The sequence below is a fragment of the Lichenostomus cassidix genome, chromosome 5 (assembly GCF_008360975.1).
Source record: "Lichenostomus cassidix isolate B80296 chromosome 5, HeHo_3.0, whole genome shotgun sequence".
In the NCBI taxonomy this organism is placed as follows: domain Eukaryota; kingdom Metazoa; phylum Chordata; class Aves; order Passeriformes; family Meliphagidae; genus Lichenostomus; species Lichenostomus cassidix.
The window spans coordinates 37,307,260-37,327,423 of record NC_139486.1 but is presented as its reverse complement, the minus strand read 5'-3'; the positions used below and the strand labels follow the sequence as shown (position 1 = coordinate 37,327,423).

The 20,164-nt window shown below is 38.5% G+C and overlaps 1 protein-coding gene and 1 long non-coding RNA gene across 9 annotated transcripts; one reads left to right on the top strand and one right to left on the bottom strand.

The window, feature by feature from the left end:
* The first annotated feature begins 999 nt into the window (after positions 1-999).
* On the top strand, positions 1,000-18,431 carry LOC146436384 (carbohydrate sulfotransferase 8-like). Of its 8 annotated transcripts, none has more exons than XM_085062398.1 (4): positions 6,854-7,027; positions 14,398-14,508; positions 16,748-16,895; positions 17,326-18,431. In XM_085062398.1, the coding sequence occupies exons 3-4, from the start codon at positions 16,802-16,804 to the stop codon at positions 18,165-18,167; spliced, it is 936 nt and encodes a 311-aa protein (XP_084918524.1). In that variant the 5' UTR covers positions 6,854-7,027; positions 14,398-14,508; positions 16,748-16,801; the 3' UTR covers positions 18,168-18,431. The 8 variants fall into 8 exon arrangements, with proteins under 8 accessions (XP_084918529.1, XP_084918528.1, XP_084918524.1 ...); XM_085062396.1 differs by lacking the exon at positions 6,854-7,027 and adding an exon at positions 8,083-8,370; XM_085062397.1 differs by lacking the exon at positions 6,854-7,027 and adding an exon at positions 8,197-8,284.
* On the bottom strand, positions 2,506-6,714 carry LOC146436385 (uncharacterized). The gene is made up of 3 exons (XR_014852904.1): positions 6,564-6,714; positions 4,701-4,926; positions 2,506-2,692 (listed from the first exon to the last, which is right to left on the bottom strand). It is a non-coding gene; the product is annotated as an uncharacterized LOC146436385 (long non-coding RNA).
* Positions 18,432-20,164: the final 1,733 nt, after the last annotated feature.

Sequence of the window (20,164 nt, the reverse complement as noted above, 5' to 3'; positions counted from 1 at the left end):
AGTCTCACCAGAGCAGAGCAGAGATGCAGAATCCTCTCCCTCGCCCTGCTGGCCATGCTGCTTTTGATGCAGCACAGGATACAATTGCCTTTCTGGGCTGTGAACACACACTGCCAGCTCATGTCCAGCTTCTCATCCAACAATACCTTCAAGACCTCCTCAGGGCTGCTCTCAGTCATCCTATGCCCAGCCTGTATTTGTGGCAGGGATGCCCCAAGCCAGGTGCAGGACCTTGCATTTGGCCTTGTGAACTTCATGATGTTTTCATATGCCTGCTTTTCAAGTCTGTCAAATCCCTTTGGATGGCAGGGGCTCTAGGCATTCCCTTGGGAAGCAATATTTCATAGTATCATCAGTGAGAGGGTTAAGGAGAGTTAAGGGCAAGATATTTTAAAAAGATTTCCAACTGCATACTATTCAAGTATTTAATTCCTTGTTTCATCTTCTTCAATCCTTCTGTCAATGACAGTCTCAAGGTGAATCCAATGCATACATTTTTGACTCTTTAAATACTTCACATATGCACTTTTGTCCATCCTTAGGTCACCAAACAGTTCTTGGCACCCAGACAGACTAGATGTAAAATGATTGCATACCACTCCGGAATAAGTAGAAATCAATGTATTTGACATCAGTGTCTGAAACATCTCAGACAGACTTCCACAAGCTTTGAGTCAGACCTTTTTTGAAGTAGAAATTAAAAGGTTGAATAGTGTAGGGACAGGGCATGGATGAAGGAAAATGTTTATAATCAAAGGAATTTTAAAAAATAAGGTAAAGGTCACTCAGCCCAAATATTTTCTTCCATTTTTTCAGAGGTCTAATGTTGCTAAGAAAATATTCAAACTTGCTTGCTGGGGAAAGACCACAATGTGTCATGCTGTCCGCATAGTATTCAAGGATACACCTTCTTTTTTTTTGAGCTAAGGCATTAAGTAAACAGAAAGCAGTAAACTCAGCCAGAGTTGCACAAAGCTGTATCCCAACAGGAAGCTCCAGAGACAGAAAATGTTGTAGAGGTACTTCTTTTTTTTATCTGTTCCTTCTATAATATTAGTAGGATTTAAAAAAAAATATTCCAGGTGTTTTGTTAGTAAATTAAAACTTTTGTGCTTTCTGTTTGTCTTTTAGAAGATACTGAGTTCTGACTTCAGGTTTAGTGATGTCAAGGGCAATTGGCTTTTCAACTGATCTCTTCATATGCAGAAATAATTTTGCAGTTGTGAATGCTTTCATGTGGTTTATTAGTTTTTCTGTTATGTTGTCTTAATTGCAGGGGAAAAAAATAATAAAAGTGCAGAATTTAAGCCAGGTATCCAGGATTAACTCCTATTTCCTGAGAAATATTATCTGTAACTGTCTGCATAAAGGAGATAAACAAATCACATAAAATAAATATTTTTAGATAATAGATTTAAAGTAGTAGTTTAAAGAAGAAATGCTGATATTGTTTATAGACTATTTTGAATTTCATGGGTTATTATATTTTACGTTTTCCTTATTATTGTTTTGTCTGCTTCAATTGAAATCCAGAACACAATCTTAGTTAACCTCTTCAGTTTCTTCTTTGATATATAAAGCTTTTGGCCTCAAAACCCTAGAAAAGCCTCTTCTAGAAAAGATTACCAGAGGGCTGGAGCAAGAGATTTAAAATTTCTGATTTTTTTTACCTATCAATGTGATGTATGGACCTATTTTTATACTAGTACAAGGACTTTTATTTATGAAAACATGCAGAAAATACAAAAGTGCACAAGAGTTTCTTTTACTGTTGTTTTGTTTTTGAGATTATTTCCAGAATAATCTTTCCCTTTGGATTCTCATGTGTCAAAACCTGAAGCTGCTTGGGAAATCTTTCCACTATAAAAATAATAAACTTCTGAGCCCTTTTACCTATAGGATGAATTCTACTACACCATTTTGGAGGCAGTAAACTGCTTTCATTTTTCAGCTCTTGAAACATTTGAATGGGAGTTGCCAATTGCCAATACAAACTAATTAGTAGCTTCTATTTTTTCTTTTTCACACTCTGCTTAAATATTTTTAAATTTTGACCTTTTGAAAGATACTAATAGTTCTAAATTTGAAACAAAGAAAATGGAAATGTAGGATCACCTTGGGGGAATTTTTCCCCTTGGGCTTCACATATGCTAAGAATGCTTTACTAGTTACAAATTCTTGTGAACAGGATTGGCGAATTTTCTGAGTAAGCACGTAAATGTGTAACAAAGACATGCTTTATTCATTTAGTCATGCCTGTGTGGACAAAGCAAGAGATAGCTCTAAAAGTGCTACTGAATTGTGACTGTACAAAGTGTTTCCACCATGTTCCTTCCTCATTCATGTAGACATTCTTCATTCTGCTCTCACTCTCTGAGTGAGCTCTTGCTCACAGCTGGGCATAGGCATAGTTAGCCACATTTGTACAACCCATACTATGGTTACACAATGTGATACCATGTCCCGTTTCTTAAATCACTGTTAAAAGGACTATTAAAAGCCATGTTTTATTTGTATTACTATGTTAAGGCTGAAATAGGATCCAAGGGGGAAAAAAATGCAGTGAAGAGTCAATAATTTATAAAGCGGTGAACTTTCCAGACAGTTTCATTGCAAGTCTTCATGCAGAAACTGCTTTTTTGAGGCCACATTAGTTCTCTGAAATCCACATGGTGCTATTGCTTTCGTCTTTCTGGAAGAGTAGAAATTGTGAGAAAACTGAAGTTTATCTTACTTATTACTTAGTTTTAGACAGTGTTGCTACTAATTAACATGGTTTAAATTAACATCTCTAAACTTTGAAGCCTTAAGAGAACACTGGTGTTATAAAACAATACTGCATTGTCAAAGAAGTCTATCTCACATCCGAAAATGTCATTGACATCTTTTATCTTTGAGGGAATAGGACTTTTCCCTCATGATAGCCATTGCTTCATATACAGAACCTGGCCCTTGGGACTCTGTTTATTAAGTTTATTAAACTTTTTCTTACATTGTAATTTCAACGGAAAATGGACTCAGAGGCACAGTATTCGCCTTTGGGACTCAGTCACTGATGTTGCCTCATGGGTTTAGATTGATGTGGTTATAGTTGCCCAAACAGGAATACAGAGACATTGCTTTGAGATGTAAAATTTTTCCCCATCTTTATAAATTTTTAAACTCTGATAATGTAAATTAATTATATAGTTGATTTATTCTTTTCTTCTCAGCCCTGTTTGAGATGAAATACGTACCCCTCACCAAAAGTTTACTTCAGCAAAGTCTGAAAAGTTTACCCAGAGAAAAATCGTAGGCTAGTGAATTTATGGAAAAAATATTTGTTGTATGACTCCTCCAGTATTCTATATAAGTTTAGCATGAATTTCATGCTATGCTGGATATTACTCTGAGTTTGAAAATTAAGTTTCAAAGAAACAGATTACTTTTTCACAGAAACAGATTGTATATTTTAGAAAATCAACAGAAATTCAGGAGGCCAGGAAGGAGTATCACATGGATTTTTCCTGGTTTAAATAGTTTATAGAATGTGAAAAAGTGTATTTTTTCTGCAAGATTAAAACCGCTTTGAGGAGATTTTTTCTGTAAAAAATCACCTGAACATGTCTATGTAAGTGAATTGCAGAGGCAATACAGGTAATGACCAACACTGGTATTTGCTGGCAGGGGAGTCACATACCCTTGGAATTTCTGTAATGCACTAGTACAACAAACATGCCTCTATGAGATTTTCTTTGAGCTGGTCATCCATGTGGTACAGTTCTTTGGCCAAGAATGTCTGTACATTGACAGAATTGGATCTTTGGTGGAAGGCAAGCAAAAGGAATTTTATCTTTTCTGCCAAGTGAGAATACTTTATTAAACTCATGTGATCTTGAAGCTTGATTAATACAAAGAATGAGCACATGAAAAAAATCTTAGATGAAGAAATATGATTCTGCAGCTCTCTAACAAAGTATCTCTCCATATTTTCTGCCCACATCTCATTTCACTCAGTTCAGTGTCTTTCATCTCTCATCATAATAAGTGTGCCCAGAGGCAAATGAGCTCTGTGTCTTACTAGCAGTTTGTGGAGCAGCTCACCAGAAGGGCAGGCTTCAGCAGATAAGAAGATTTCTCTAGCAGATGCCATTGGAATCCTGAAGAAAGAACACACTTTTGGCATTTGAAATAGCAGTGTACAAATATCAGATACACTACTCTCTGGAAGACAGCAGTGCTTTTGCCAAAACTTCCGTATTTTTTACAAGAGCTAGTTGGATATTCAGAAGAAAAAAAAAATGACATCATACCGATCTGGGATGTGTTAAGCCCCATAGTGGCTTCATTGGTTTCGAGTTGCTATATTGAAATAACAGGCTGGAGTTGTATAACTTAACATGAAATCTTTGGTAAATATAGTTTTTTCTAGAGAGGTAAGATGAGGCTTCTAAATTTTACAACAGGATGAACCACAGACTTAAAGAAAAGGAGACTGCAAAAGACCTCAAGACTTCATCTTGTGCATTCTGAAGCTCCAAAAGAGAATCAACTGTACCTCAGAAATGAAAAAGTAATTGTCTTTATTATTATATGATATATATTAAGATTTTCTTAATATATATCATAACCCTCTGTGAATTGGGTCATAGTCTGTGAATAGTCATAATTTGAACCCATCACTTAATCCACTAGAGATAAAAAATGAAATCCCTCCTTACCTCCCTAGAGGTAACTTATGTAGGTGATAATTTTCATGTGTTCAGTTGCCCCTCTCTTCTTTAAACTGAGTAACCCTGATTCTTTCAATTTTTCTTGCTTGTGGCTTTTCTTTTTTCCCCAGACAACTGACCATTTTCTCTGCTTTTCACTGGATTCTTTCCAGTTGGCCTGCCTTCCCTTGGAACAGTTTTGCTTGAGCAGGACACCGTGCCGCTGGTTGCTGTGCTAGACAGAAATATGATAGGAGGTATTCCTTGATGTATCAAGCAAATGTACAATCAAAGCAGTTTCTCTTCCTAATATGCAGTTTGCATTCTTGATATGATGTAACACTACTGATTCGTGGATAGCTTGTGACTGACTCCTACCCCTCTTATCCCTTTTTTGGCAGAATGGCTGCCACATTTTTATGAGCTATTATTCCCCCTTAGAACCTCACACTTGTAAACACAAGTGCATTGCAATATGTTTTCTCCTACAGGTGATTTATCTTTTTTGTCAAAAGCACGCTGAATTTAATGTATCAAGCAATGAGTTTACTGTTCATATGGGCTTATTGTTATCTACAAGTTTGAAGGATTGGTCCTTTAGCCAGATCATTAGTGATCCAGGCCATTAGTTGGCCCAGAATAGGCCCAGCTAGAATCTCATTGATTGTGATTTTTGAGTTTCATAGTGAATGATTAAAACCTAGTCTTAGTCTGTGGTTTTGGTGTTGGTTTTGTTTGCTTGGTTTTGTTTTCCTTGTTTGTTTCCCCCGCCCAGGTAGTTTTTCACTCTTCCAGAAATAGTTTCACTTTCATATACTTTTGAAAATGTTATGAGTCAATGCTACCATGTCAATAACATTGTTAAAATTAAAACATATTATAAACTGCTTCTCTATTTGTAAGACTTGTTGCTATGTTACAGAAATTAATAACCAACATGCCAAAAGCTACAAACCAATATACCTTAACTATATCCAAGTTTTTATGAATAATCTACATTTTCATTTATTCTAGTATGTTTCCAGAATTGATGTCTTCTTCATTTCTCGCTTTTATAAAGGTGAACACTGTGTTCACCACTTCCCATATTTCTCACACAACTTCTGAAAGCTTTCAGATGAAGCTAACAGATCTGAGCTTGTTTCTCTCCATTCCCAAGGTATCTTAACATGCACTTCCTCAGGCTCAGGTATCACTACATATAGCACTCATTTCCCTTCTTTAGCAGCCTGTGAAGTAGCCATCTGTATCTGTGCAGGGGTGTAGGTTCCTATCTCTGTCCAGCCACACTTAGTGCATCAACTGCCACTAGAGAGCTTTTTGGGAGACATGCTGTAGCAATATACTTGAGGATAAGGTAAAATGCAATATTTTCAAATTCATTTAGGTCCTGTTCTATTCCTGTTTTAGACAGATTCTTTATTACTGAGTTTAATTATTACTCATGTAATTACTGTTCACTCTTTTATGAAGAATGATGGAAAATGTACATCAGCCTTCCACAAGTGAACTACCGCTAGGTTTTTCTTTTCCTTCCAGATTTGTTTTCGTGCTATCTCTTATATCCATTTCTTTTTTGCAGTTAAATTTGTTCTTTATCCTTATGACTTTTTTTCAGCATCTAATGCTATTCCTTCATACTTGTCCTTAGGAGTTTGACCTGGTTTCCACTTTCTGTACATTTCCTTCTTGTGTTTCAGGTCATTGAAGACTGTGCTGCTTAGCCGAGTAGCAAGTTGAACTCTGACTATACTTCCTATCCTCCTACTGTGTAGGATTGTTTGTGTTTGTACCCTAAACTTAATTTCTTTAAGGAAGTGCCAACTCTACTGAATTTCTTCTGCTCTTGCCATGTTTCCCATGAGAACTTACCTTCTAGTTCCCAGGGTTTATTGGAGTCTTCTTGTATAGAGTCCATTGGATTTTAATTGATCTTGCCTCTTGTTCTTAATCTAAAAATAATGCATATTATCACAACACAGTTACTCTCAACCAAATTACCCTTGCCCTCATATTCCTGACCACCCCCTTTCTTGGTTGCTTAGTAGGCAGTCTCTTGGCAGGCTGCTCTTGAAGCACTTGGCAGGCTCTAACAGCTGCTGTAGACCCTACAAAGGGAGTGGTTAAATGCTGCTTGTTATACCTAGAGACAGACACAGCACATTGCTTTCTAATGAAGATGCCCACCTAAACATTCACAGGGAAACACTGGCAACTTTTAGCTGGGCATTTAATCAAAACAGGGACAAATACTACATGTACAGAGTGTTTCAGATGTTCTCTTGAGAAAGCATCTGTGTGGATACAGGAACACTTTGCCCTGCCTTGAAGTCCAGGTAAGGAGAAGACAAAATCATTCACCTATTTCCTTTGCATACCTAAGCATAAAATTAAAATGACATGTCTCTCTGGACTGATTTTTCTTTGTCTGAATCTTTGTTGTTTATTTGCTAGCACTGAGAGGCATGGGAAATCTCCACTGAGGCTGTCTGACTGGTGACTAAAATTGTATTGTTAGTGGCTTTTCATGTTACCATGATGTAAGTGTAGGCAGATCTCTGCAAAGAGAGATTTCTTTTTCAGAGTGGGTTGGGTTTTTCATTTGTTTATGTATTTAGAAATGGACATCAAATATTTAAAGGAATAAACTGAGATATTGTTTAGCTTTTGAAATCACACCATGATGAAATGAATCAACAGAGGACTTTTTTGGCTGTCTATTATTCATTGCTATGGCTTTCCTCATTTAAGTAGTTGATGTTACAGGGATTCTGGTGCTTGAAATGAAATGACAAAGGCTTTCATTCACTTTCTGTCTTTGTTAAGGGTTGTATGCATCTTGACTCTTCTAATTTCAATACAGTTTGCAGCTACATAGGATTTTGTCAAATTGCAAGCATTTCAGTAGAAATTTTTCCTGTTAGATATCTGCCTCAGGATATTTTTTAAAATCCTTTGAGCAAAAATAGTTTATAGATTTTTATACAGGGAATCTGTGCTCTTTTTTTCTCATCTTAAATTATTTCAGTGACTTTTCCTCTAAGAAGTTCAGGTACATTGCAGGCTTTGAAATAAGCATTTGAAAAATGAGGTTAAGAGGTTCCTCTTGTACATTCTCAGAGGAACCTTTTCTGGACTGAGGTTGCACACGAGAGTGAACCATCCATTTTAAAGAACAAGCCAAGCATGACGAAGACTTATAGGGAGAAATTGTTGGGGATCTGCTGGCAAAATAGATTCAAGGAACAGAATCAGCAGGAAAAATTGTGCCTTGATGACTAGTGTGAAAATTGATGCGGGAAAGAAAGGTAAGGAAAATGTGTCAGTTTCGTTTGGGAGACACTAAAATAACTGTAGAAGCTGAAGTGCAGAGCCTGGGACTCGCTGAGTACAGAACTGAGAGTGAGAAGCAGCGGGGCTGCGTGGGAATCTTGGAAGTAGAAGGGGAGACAGTTCCGATGAGCTGGGCTCGGAAGTGTGGTTGTCGGAGCGGGAGCTGTGAGGCTGACTGAGGAGACGAAGGGAGGAGTCTGGCAGGGGGAGCCAGCAAAGAGCTGGCTTGTGCATGAGGAAGACTGAACAGCAGAATCAGGGTGAGATCTGATGAGTGTTTGGGAAGCTGGAAAACAGGATTTGCTGGGCAAGCTGCCTGGGGACGATATGAGGAAGGCTTTTGGAGGTGAGAATTTGCTGGAGATTGGGTTAAAATTTTGCCTGAGGGGTAGAAGAGGGGACTGGGAAAGAAGGGGTCATACCTAAGGTGGGGGCTAAGGCAAAAGTTCTGGTGCCTATGAAAATATGCAGTGAGCAGGAGTATTGGAGTGCTGCTGGAGAGTGGGGTGCAAAGAGGTGGGGGTACCAGGAGAGGAAGACTCTGGGCAGGCCATGCTAATGGTGGGAGCAGGGGAAGCCCAGACAAGGTACTATGGGCCATTTTCCTTCAGTGCCAGGAATGGCATCCCACGTGGCCAAGTCTCACTGTTTTGTTGCTGCCAGCAGGTAAGACTGATGAGTTTGTGACTTGTCACTGTTGATGCTGGGTTTGTTCAGAGGATAGCAACCGGCTGCCACTGTCTGTTATTCCACTAAAATGAGTATCATAAGGCTGGTCAGGGGAGACCTGATCCACCACTGACAATGATTTTTGTGCATGTTGTTATGATACCACATGAATACGTTTTTCACTAGCTTTTCAACACCTGGTTTTTGAAGAAACAAGATACTTCACACAACTTGAGATGTTTGATTCACAGGATGAACATGCTCTTGAAACACGCAAGGGCTGTACAGTAGGATCTCCGGTATATACAGTAGATGAAGGAAGGTGTGCAGTGAACCAGGAAAGAGGTTTTAGGATGAGAGTTTGTGTTCTTTGATATAATAATCTCACCTTTTTAGAGACCTATTGACTGTCATTCTCCATTTTCTGGGTATTTGAGCAGGCTCTGGAAACCAGATTTGCTGATCTTTCAAGCATTGGTATCTGCAACTGAATCCACAAGACTATTTTGAACATAGAGTGTACTGTAACATTAAATGCTTTGACATGTCAAGTCTTTAGTTTCAAGACTGTTCTGCCAAAAACCAGCAGACACTTCATTTTATGCTCTCTATGATTTAGCTTATCACTTTAATCCTACTATCTCTAAACTTCCTAATTTTTGATATTGCATGTGCCATAGTATGCTGTAAAAACATGTTTCAAAGAAACAGACTTTAAACACTACATTTCTGCTGAACAGCTTACCCTGCAACAGAGAAGAGAACAGAAAGGAAAAGAAAAATAGGCCTAGATCAATGTAGGAAGAGAGAAAAAGGTATACACACAGTTTATCTGTAAGTGTCAGGATGTTTCAGGCAAAGAGCTTATTTCTGTAAAAGAGCAGACACCAAATCACTGGTGTTAGGACTGGTACATGATTCCTGTAAAGGAGCCTTTGAAGGAGTATAAAAAAGAAAGAGTGGGGGGGGATGAGAATTGAGGTATGATTTTGGACAAAAATAGTTTTGAATCCTGAAAATGAGGTTCAAAATCTAGAATAGAATGACAGGAGAAGCTGGAGGAAACAGGAGCAAAAAGGAAAATAATTTAACCAGAAACGCTTTGTAGTCACTGGAGCGTAAAGAGAGAAAGAGAGGTCATAGCTGTAATCAATTATGGTTGAGGAGTACTAAGGGAGGTGCCACAAGGATATAACAAGTTGAACAGCAACCAGGAGATTGCCTGGGGTCTGTGTGCTAAGTAACTGGGACTTTTACAAACAGACTTTTACAAACTGTCCAGTCCCCTGGGGTTGCCCCTGCCTGTGCACAGCCCAGCACCCCATGTCAGCCTCCTGAGGCCACCAGTCCCTGTCCCAGTGGTGCTGCAGCAGAACGGGTCTCCAGCTCCCCAGATCCCAGCCAAGCTGGGCCCACCCACAAGCTGGGTCTCCTCACTGAACCTGTCTCTGCTTAGAAAATCAAAAGTCCGTGGCCTTTCTGGATACAGCTCCAGGAAGGAAAAGAGAGGCATGTTTGATCACATAGTAAGGGCTGGGTTCCAGTGCATGGGTGACTGCAGTGCATATTATCTCATTCCTGTTTAAATATCTGTGGTAGTTTCTCGGATAATTAACACATTGATTTCTATACTCATTTCCTTGAATTTGTTCTTCTCCATCTTCACTGAATTATTCTTTGTGTCTTTTTCAGTCCAGTTCTCAACCTCCCTTTTCCACAAAATTTTTAAAGCAGGGCTTAGAGTCTTTCTACTTCCCTTGGCAACCAGCTCTGCCACTTTTCCTTGGGTTTCTGCTTCCTGCCTCTCTCTGGGAGCTTTTCTGTCAGACTCGCTGCTGCCTTTTCCCATGTACTCTTTTTTTTCTCTTCACTTTGGTCCTTTTAATCCCCAAATTGGCTCTTCCTTTCACTTGCTCTTTTGTGGGCTGGATGGTAACAGTTTTAGCACACTGGCATCATAACTGGCATTGGCATCCCAGAAAGGAAGACTTTAAGGAATGATTTTAGGTGAAAAACGTAATGGCTCTGTAGGTGTTTCATAAACTTCATCGAAATGCATGGGCAGCAGAGGAGAAAGCAGGAACTATTTTTCTATTATCATGGGCTAATAGTAACAGGAGCTGCCAATATGACTGATCAGAAAGTAAAGCTGAGCTTTTAATACTGCATGACAAATGACTGATAAACTTTGCAAGGTGAGACAAGGAGATGACATGGAATTAAGTAGAGAAGGAAAAGCTAAAAGGCAGGCATAAAAGTGGTGTAATGAGAATAATAAGCAGATTAATGATGGCAGTGAGGAAGGTATCACTACAGTTACTGAGACCAGAAAGAAGTCTGATGCAGTAATGGAGGGCTGAAATGGCCATTGCGCAGAGCAAGAGTTTTAGATTGTGCCTGTAATGGAAATCGTTACTTTGTGTCCACCTCAGTGCTGTGAAGTGTGCTATTCTGTAGGACACCCTTGTCAGCCTTTCCCTCGGCAGCTCCCAGCCCATCCCATATGTTGTCTCCCCACTGACCTTCTACTCATTCTCACCTAACATGGTTAAACCCTTGCTGCAAATGAGATGATGTCAAATGCTGTCTCTTGTTCGCAAAATGACCCAGATCAGGTACTTCTTCTAGCCCTTGGCTGTCTGTAACTTGCCTGGGTTTCCTAATCTATTACTGATTTTCCTTTGTCATGGACAGGCCAGACTGGCTTTTAAGGCTCCAGTTTCTGTGGTCTTTCTCCCTCCTGTCCACCTATCACAAACTGTACAGAAGCAAGGGTGCTGCAGATGTGGTTGAACAAGGGTCTCGCTCTTGCAATTCACTATGGTATAACAGCACATACAGAACTGCATCCAGAGCTTGGCTTTCCTGCCTGGCTGGTCTTGGGGGCTTTCTACACGTCATCCCCTCCTCACCTGCTATGTACCCATGCACATATCAGTATGTATGTGTTTGCAGCTGTCTTTTTGAAGGGATTAACAGGGCTTAAGTATAGAATGGGGTTCAGCTACTGAGAATGTTATCTCTTTTTAGAGATTTTCCCTACCTTCCACTGAGCTGCCCTACTGGTACATTTTTTTTATTTTTTTTTTTTACTTCTGGCTTCAAATGTTTGAGGAACACAAATAAGTTTTGTTGTAATTTCATTCTTTTAATCTGGAAAGTTCCACGTATCAAGTGAGTGCAAAGGATCACCCCACATGCTCAGCTCTGACCAAGGTCTGTCTGTGAAAAATTAGCTTGAGACACACCTTTGTAAGTTTATTACCAGAAGATTTCAAATCATTATCAGCCTACTTAGTTAGTTTACTTGGAGCAAATAATATGCCAGTGTAACTGGTATTAATGTGTTTTGGAACTACTCATGTGTGTGTGTGTATATATATATACACATACACGTATGTGTGTACATGTGTGTCTGTACTTGGGTAATAGGTGCCACACAAAACCACTTAACATTATTCAGTATTTCCAGCTATAATACTTCTTATTTATGAAAGTATCAAAGTATTATTTTTAAGTTTTTTGGCTGTTTTGTTTTTTTTATTTCTTAAAATACTGAAGATTTCTGAATTGCAATTGTTCAAAAGTTCCAGGAGAAGGGTTAGGGAATGCTGTATTATGAATCATTGTTTCAGCAGTTCAAGGACAGAACAATGTACCAGTGATACCTATTCAGGGCAACGCAACTTATTCTTTTGGTGCCTGTTCTAGAAATAAATCTGCATGGCAGGAGGAAGAACTTGAGTCTGAATGTGATGTGTTAAGTCATGTACTCATGTGACTATCATTAAACCATCTTTGACTCTCTGAGTATTTCCTAATTGAAAGAGTACTAGAGATTTTCTATCAGACCTTGGTTTGATCAGGGGAAATGGAACTCATTCTAAACCCAAAGCTGGTGGTTGGATAAGTGTGAGTGATTGTGGTGTAGCTACACATGCTCAAACAGTTAAAGTCCAGACCACTAACAGACGCTGGGGAAAGTTGCAGGTCTAGAATCACAAAATGTAAAACAAGCATGAGACAAATGAACCAAGAGAAAGCAATTTAACAGAAAAAAATATCCAGTAACTCCAGCATATGACAATTCTGTGAGACCCCTGGAAAAGTACAATACAGAGATAGAGAACTTTTTTGGGTCAAAGAGTCCCCCCTGCCATCCAGGGAACGTGCAAGATGGTTGCCAGTCATCTCCATACCCAGTATAGCATGTAGAAAAGGGAGATGTTTAAAGTAATCAAAAGGTGAAAATTTTCAGGAATTTCTTGAAGTAAACAGAAGGATCGAAAGAACATTTTATGGTCAGCAAACTTGAGAACAAATATGAACAACATGATATAATGTTTCTGATTTCGTTACACTCAGCATGTATATCGGGAAGAAAAGAATCTTTAAAAAGAAATTGTGGAGGGACATGGTAGAATTATGAGCACTACAAAGAAGGCTTGAATTCAGTAAGTATTTTTAATTTTATGAGGGCTTCAAGCCTTTTTGCCATTTTGCACGCACATGAGATAATTGGCATTGCTTTCTCCAGTAATTTATTCCTCATTTGTTATCCCTCTTGGCTTGAACAATTGCTCTGGTTGTTCTTATATAGAAACTTTGAATTATGCTATAGGAAATGGATGTCACTAGACTGACTTACTGTTTTGGTTTGGCTTTGGTTGATTAAGGCAATAGCATTTATGTAGTGAATTTGGAATTGTATGAAGCATTTGACTTGACATGACAGCATGTTTTCGCTAATAAGCTAGAAAGACAACAAATCAAATCAAACACACTAAAGAAGTTAAACACCAATTAAGTGACAGGCCTCAAAAAAATCTCATCACCTGGTAGCAATACTTCTGAAAGACTCTTGCAAGAAAGGGTTCTGTGAGGATAATTCTTCTTGCTGCATTACTCTTCAGTAATGACCAAAAAAGAGTCATAAAGTGATTTCTGGTGTAGTCTGCAGAATCCAGTAATACATGCAGATATTGAAAATATCACGCCATAGCTATGTATAGTTGATTTATACTGATGTGATCTAAAGAACAAGGAAGAACCAATAGTGCAGTGTAAGGCTGGTATCTGGAAGATTATATGCTTCATTAAAAATTAAACAAAAATATCCCCCCCCCATCAACTATGTACAGCAAGAACGAAGCAGATTAAATGCTTTATATTTAATTTTTAGTATCTTCTCTTCTGGGAATATCTAAGTTCCAGAGAGACATTTGGATCCCTCTCTACCTGCTTTGTTACTTTCCAGCAGGAGAGGTTTCTGCACTTTTTTTTAAATGAGCCTTATTATGCTGTCTCCATCTTTCCTGGGGAAGCCCATTTGGTTACCTGGTGCCCTTTGGTTACAGCAGAACTAATCTATTTAGTATGGACTTGTTGTGTTAATAGACTCACCACTCCTTGACTGAGGAATGCCTTGTAGTTACCTAAAATCACACTTAATTCAAGGTAGGACGAGGTAAAATGCAAATAGAAGTATTAACTCCTTACATCTTAAATAGCAAACACAATTACAAGAACCTGGAAAAGCCATAATAAATATAAGGAAAAGTTCATCTGATTTCCTGACACCTCTGACAGCTGCTGACAAAGGCGCTTTTCATTTTGGATTTTTTCCCTCCTTTTTTAATTTCCAGGTGACTTGTCCCTCTTTGACAAAATGGCTCTCAGAATTTTCTTTCCTTCTCTTCCTTAGGTTTCTCTTAGGTGATTTTCATCTCTGGAAACTTTGCATTACACAGAACTCCATACTGGGGTCTCCCATCTGAAAACACCTTCTGAAGAAGTCTTTGGACTTCACCTTCAGGTAGCTTCATGTCATGTTGACCTCACTTTTTGAGGGTGGTATTAGCTCTTACTGCCAGTCTGCTCTGTGAAGTTTTCTAAAGAGTCCAAACAGATTTCAGTTGTTATCCTGGAGCTTCTTCTATCCCTTCTTATGGTCTAGTTGGTCTCCTGAATTTAATTAAAGATTCTTTTGTTTCCACAAATATGTGTAAGTCTTAGAAGAGAAGTTGTCTCCTGTGTTTAACTAGCTCCTAAAAGGCTTCTTTCCCCCAAGGAAGCAAGTCTCTTCTGTTTCCCTCTGGTGACTCACTGACATGTGTCAACATGAAATATGTTCTTATATTCTCTACCGGTAGAGCGATTAGTAAATATACGTTATGAAAGTACCTAAACAGGGTAAAACCCATCCAGTTAATTTTCTGGTTCCTGGTTCCTGGTTCCTGATTCCTGGTATGATAACATCACTTCTCTGAAATGACAACATTTAAACTGAATGAAGCCCAACATCTTTTTCCTAAGCATACTCTAACAGAATTATTGAGAGTCATATTGATTTTAATTGCTACACAGTGTGAAAGCATGTCTTCAAACTGTTTCTTAAAAAGAATAAAAAGGAAACATTCAATCTTGGACCTCATGAGATCAATGAACAACCTTTTGGACTTTAGCTAGCCTTGCTAAACAGTCTCTGATTAATTATTACTCAAGGATCACGCAGTGAAGTGAAAATTGATGTACAATGAAGAAAAGGTTAAAGGCAGATCTTCCCATAACTTTTCCTGTAGCCTTTACAATGATCTTATGCAGCCAATATAAAGAAAACATATTGGCTAAATGCCATTCTGTGTAGAATGAAATGTGAAAATATACTGCATTAATTTGAATAACTATTGTAACATTTTATTGTGAATACAAGTACATTTTTTATACAGAGATAGTGAACAGTGTCCATCTCCATTCCCCAGGTCATACCTACAATAAGAGAGACCTAGTTATCAGTAATGCTGTCAACTGTATGAATCTGCAGATGTTCTGGTAAAAGTGTGTGATATCAAAATCACATGTCAGCCTTGAAAGGAAGAAGCCTTGTGCTCAAGTACTGTTTCAGCAATTTAACTGGTACTGCATCTACTCCTGTCTCAGAACACACCAGAAACCAGTTTCCATTATGGCAGCTGGGGTTTATGTATATTGACGCAATGAGTGGCTCACAAACCACTTCCAAAGTGGTCCAATTGTACTTTGTAAAAACAAAACAAAATATGAAACATTGGGAAAAAAAAGAATTTACATCCTCAAGAAATCCAGGCAATGTGTTTATTGCTAGCAGGTTCAAGGTGAAAACTTGAGAAGTGGAAGAGAGTGTTGTTTGTCTTTTGGATTGTGCAGACTTTAAGGAACAGGATGTCATGTTTGTCAGTGGTTATGGTTTTGCACTTATTTTTGCAACTTCCAATAAAAGCATGCTGATGAAGAGCTCTCTACTGGGGGAAGCTGAGTAAGATTACACAGAGGATTTAGATAGGTCTTTCTCCATGAAATGTAAGGCAACAGAATGAAAGAGCACAGGAGAGCAAATGTGTTGGACTGTGTTTGCCTTCTCTCCTTTTATCTGGGAACACCGGACAACTCCTTTTCTGTTGTTTTCTCTTCTGCTTCTGTACACTTCCTGTACAGAACCATTTTGGGGCTCTTTTGCATCAAAGGCAGCAAACATATGTATGTCTTTAGAGAGAGAGAATGGGAGAATTCATGCCTTGTTAGTGGTTAGGATTCTCTGCAGGGGTAGGGAAGAGTTTATCCAGAAGTGATTTATTTGTACAAAGTGGAAACCTTCAGGGCAATAAATGGAAAGAAACTCATCCTGAATGTGTCATAGTCTTTGCAGAAACAGGTTATAAAAAATACAACTCTGTAATCCTAAATGAAATTATCATTCCGCAACTGCTTTAAAAGAGAAAGGAAAAGTATTTGCTCATAAGCAGTTCATTGTTCTGAGAAAAGGGGGAATTTTTGAGTCCTAAATGGCCATATTATTTATCTGTTTGGTTTAGTAATATAATTGTGGTGTGTCTTTTCCATAAGAGAATTTTTACTTATTAGGAAAGCCTATTTTTATAGGGCTTGTAAGGTCTTTCTGGTCTCCTACATTCTGTAAGAGAATGTTATCTGTAATAATGTTAATTCTGTAAGAACATGTTATCTTTGTTATATCAGTCATTCAAAATCTAACTTCAGTTATTTTTCCTTGTTGACAGAAAGACAGATTTCCACTTTAGAGATCACACCATCGTCCTTCCTGTGAGAATAACATGAACCAGAAGGTGTTAGTTTTCCTTCTCCCAAATTTTATATTTGGGATATTAGTTTTTGGGTTTTTCTGTAAGAGACAAAAAACCTTAACAGGTGAGTAAAGAAATTACCAAAAATAAGACTTAATGTTTTATAGAATGAAAGACGTTTTTTCCAAATGGGTTAGGAAGTAACTATGGATCCCAAGTTATGAACAAGACTGAAAATATCCAAGGCCTTGTCACTGTGGTAGCCATCATATGAGAGGAAAGCACTACAAAAACATGATGTTGGAACATCAAACTTGCTTAGACTAATACTGCTAACATGTTGAAAGTTTTCATTTTAATAAACTTTTCACTATGTAGGGTAGTTTGTTGCATATTTGCTGTACTTGAGTCTGGTGACAGTAAAAAAATTATTTTAGCATCTTCATTAGTTTTTGTATACAGGGCGATAGATTGAGTGCTATGATTGTCACAAATAAAGAGATTTATATAAGCCTATTGCACTGAAATGGTTTCAATCTCTTCCTTGGCTACAGATGCTTTTCCCAAAAATTGGCTGGCAATTCAAAACGATCGGAAAAACATACTGGCTTCTGTCTGCCTGAAGAATAACCTTAATAAATCAAGAAGCAAATTGGATTCTCATGTTGCAAACCAGCTCTTTGTGGAGCACAAGCATAAATTTATCTACTGTGAGGTGCCCAAGGTAGGCTGCTCCAACTGGAAGAGAACTATTTTTCTTCTCCAATCAGACTTGAATGCAGAAGCTTCTGAAATTGAGCATGATGACATCCACCATACATCCCTGATCAAAAGGCTGGTGACTTACCCTCCTGCCTCACAAAGGGAATTTCTAAGCAACTACACCAAAGTGATGTTCACCAGACATCCCTTGGAACGGCTTGTTTCAGCTTATAGAGACAAACTCCTTCACTCTGAGCCATTCTACAGTATCACTGTCGCTAATGAAATTAGGGCAATGTTCAGGAAAAATAAAAATTCCTCTGAAAAAGTGAGTTTCCAGGAGTTTGTTAGCTTCATTATAGCAAAACCACCACATACTCTTGACATTCACTGGAAACCAATGTTTCTGCTCTGTGATCCTTGCAGCATTCACTATGATATTGTGGGTAAGTATGAAACTCTTGGGTTGGACTCTGAGCATGTTCTGAAGGCCATTGGAGCACCAGAAAGCCTGCAGTACCCCAGCTTGAAGAGATATGGGTCAGAGAAACGAACTAATGGTGATATCACTTTGGAGTACCTCAGACAATTGACCTCAGAACAAATTGAGAAGATAAAAAATTTGTATCAAATGGATTTTTTTTTGTTCAACTATTCCATGAAATATGAGGATTATTTTTCCCTGAATGACTAATGTAGGTTAAACAAAGAACAGTTTCCTTTGTACAAAATGGGCTGAACTTGTCCTCACTGGTACTTGATAGGTGGGTTGGTGACTGCTGCTGAGATTATCCTGGAGTTTGTAGGTATGGTTTATCATCCTAAGCACTCTTCTAAAAAATCCCTGCCATGATCTCTTGTACCATGAAGAACTTTACCTATTAAAATTATTGTCTTCTTATTGATGTTTAATGGCATATGTTTGTTTCATGAAAAGTATAAACTATCATAAATGATAGATTTTGGTCCATTGGTAAGAGACATGGGAAGGATGAAGAACGTTGTTTTTCACAATGAATATTTTAGAACACCATTTTTATGTAAATTATTTTTATTATTAGAAAAAGACATAAAAAGCAATAAATAATCTGCTTGAGGGTTAAACCACTGTCTGCAAGAGCCTTGATCATGAATCCTGTAGGAAAGGAGCAAATAGCTTCAGACCCTTGAAGGTGCATTACACAGAACCTAATGCCAGAATATCTTCCCCTCTAGCAGTGCTCTTATCACAGCCCATCAGCCTCATCCCTCAAGCAGCACAGTTGTCAGCAATCCAGACAAAGCTGCCATTATAGCTCTCAAAAATCTTCCGATAAGCAGATCTAGTGTTCATGGTGACTTTGCAAACTCTTTTCACCATTTTTGTAAGCATTATGCTCTGATTTTAGCAGAAGGTCTGAAAAATGCATTGGGATTTTTTTAGAGAAGTAGTTAGAAGTACCTTCCAAACTGTGCAGCTGGGATGGGGCGGGATCTAAAATCTCAGTGGAAAGGTGACTCTTATTATTCTCCAAAAGCACTTAACACCCAGTCAATGGACAGGCCAGTAGCACAGTGGGGACAATGTCTGGTCTTTCCCATTTGTGCTGTTGGAATCCTTAAGCCCTTGGGACTTACCTGAGCATGGCACTTAGGTGGAGCTGGGTAACCTTAGATAAGACATTTGTTCTACCTGTTGCTTTCTCACCTCTCAGGAGAATGAGTGCAAATAAATTGTGGAATTATGGTGAGGGGAACAACAAAACATGGGAGAAGCAACTCAAACCATTTGCCACTTCTTATATTCCTAGGTGACTTTGGTTTTAGATTACTGAGGGGTCTATTACTGCTACTATATTAAGCATGAGATTTATATATATTTTTTTTTAATATAATCTATTGCCTAGTCACATTCAAAATTAATTTGTGACCATATTAATTATAACAAGTTTTAGCAACTAATTGTGACTATTATAGCACTACCTCTAGGGGATGTTGGTCTCTCAGGAGCTAGCTTGAAAATCTCTCAAATGCACTTAGTTCCTCTCAGCTGTATCTGGAAATGCATAAAGGCTGGCAGTCTAGTCTTGGACCCAAAGTTGGCTCTCAGCTTCTCATCCCATGAAAAGGACAGACAAAATAAGTTCATCCCACAGCAGCCACCAATCTATACAGCTTTTGCTGCCAGCAGCATAGCCAAGGGAGAGGGAAAAGGAGAGAGTGAAAAATGGACACAATGGGATTTAAGTATGAGGGTTTTGAGGAGCCCTCCAAGTACAGGGAGTGGGATGCACGGATTATCTGCTCTGGTGGGAAGGTGCAGTGATATATTAGACATCAGCTGGAGACAGTGATCAGGCCACAGTGATAGGAGGAGGCCCAGAAAGAAGCTCTGTCTATCCCCCCTTGTCAGCAGATTGTACACAAGCCAGGACTAGCATTTGGTACATCTGGCAGGTCTTGCCTGGCTGACTATTTCATAAATGGGGAAGCTTTGGGACAAGTAGAGATCCAAAGTGAGAAGACCAAACAAGAACAGCAAAACTATTTGAAAAAAAAAAAAAACAAGCAACTTATGATTTTATGCAGAATGGCTCACGTTTCTTGATCTTACCCTCACCACCACCATATTTAGTGTACCCATAACTCTACTATCCCCTGATAATGGATTGCTGATGCCACCCTGGCAACCCTGTTTTTCATGTAGGTTTT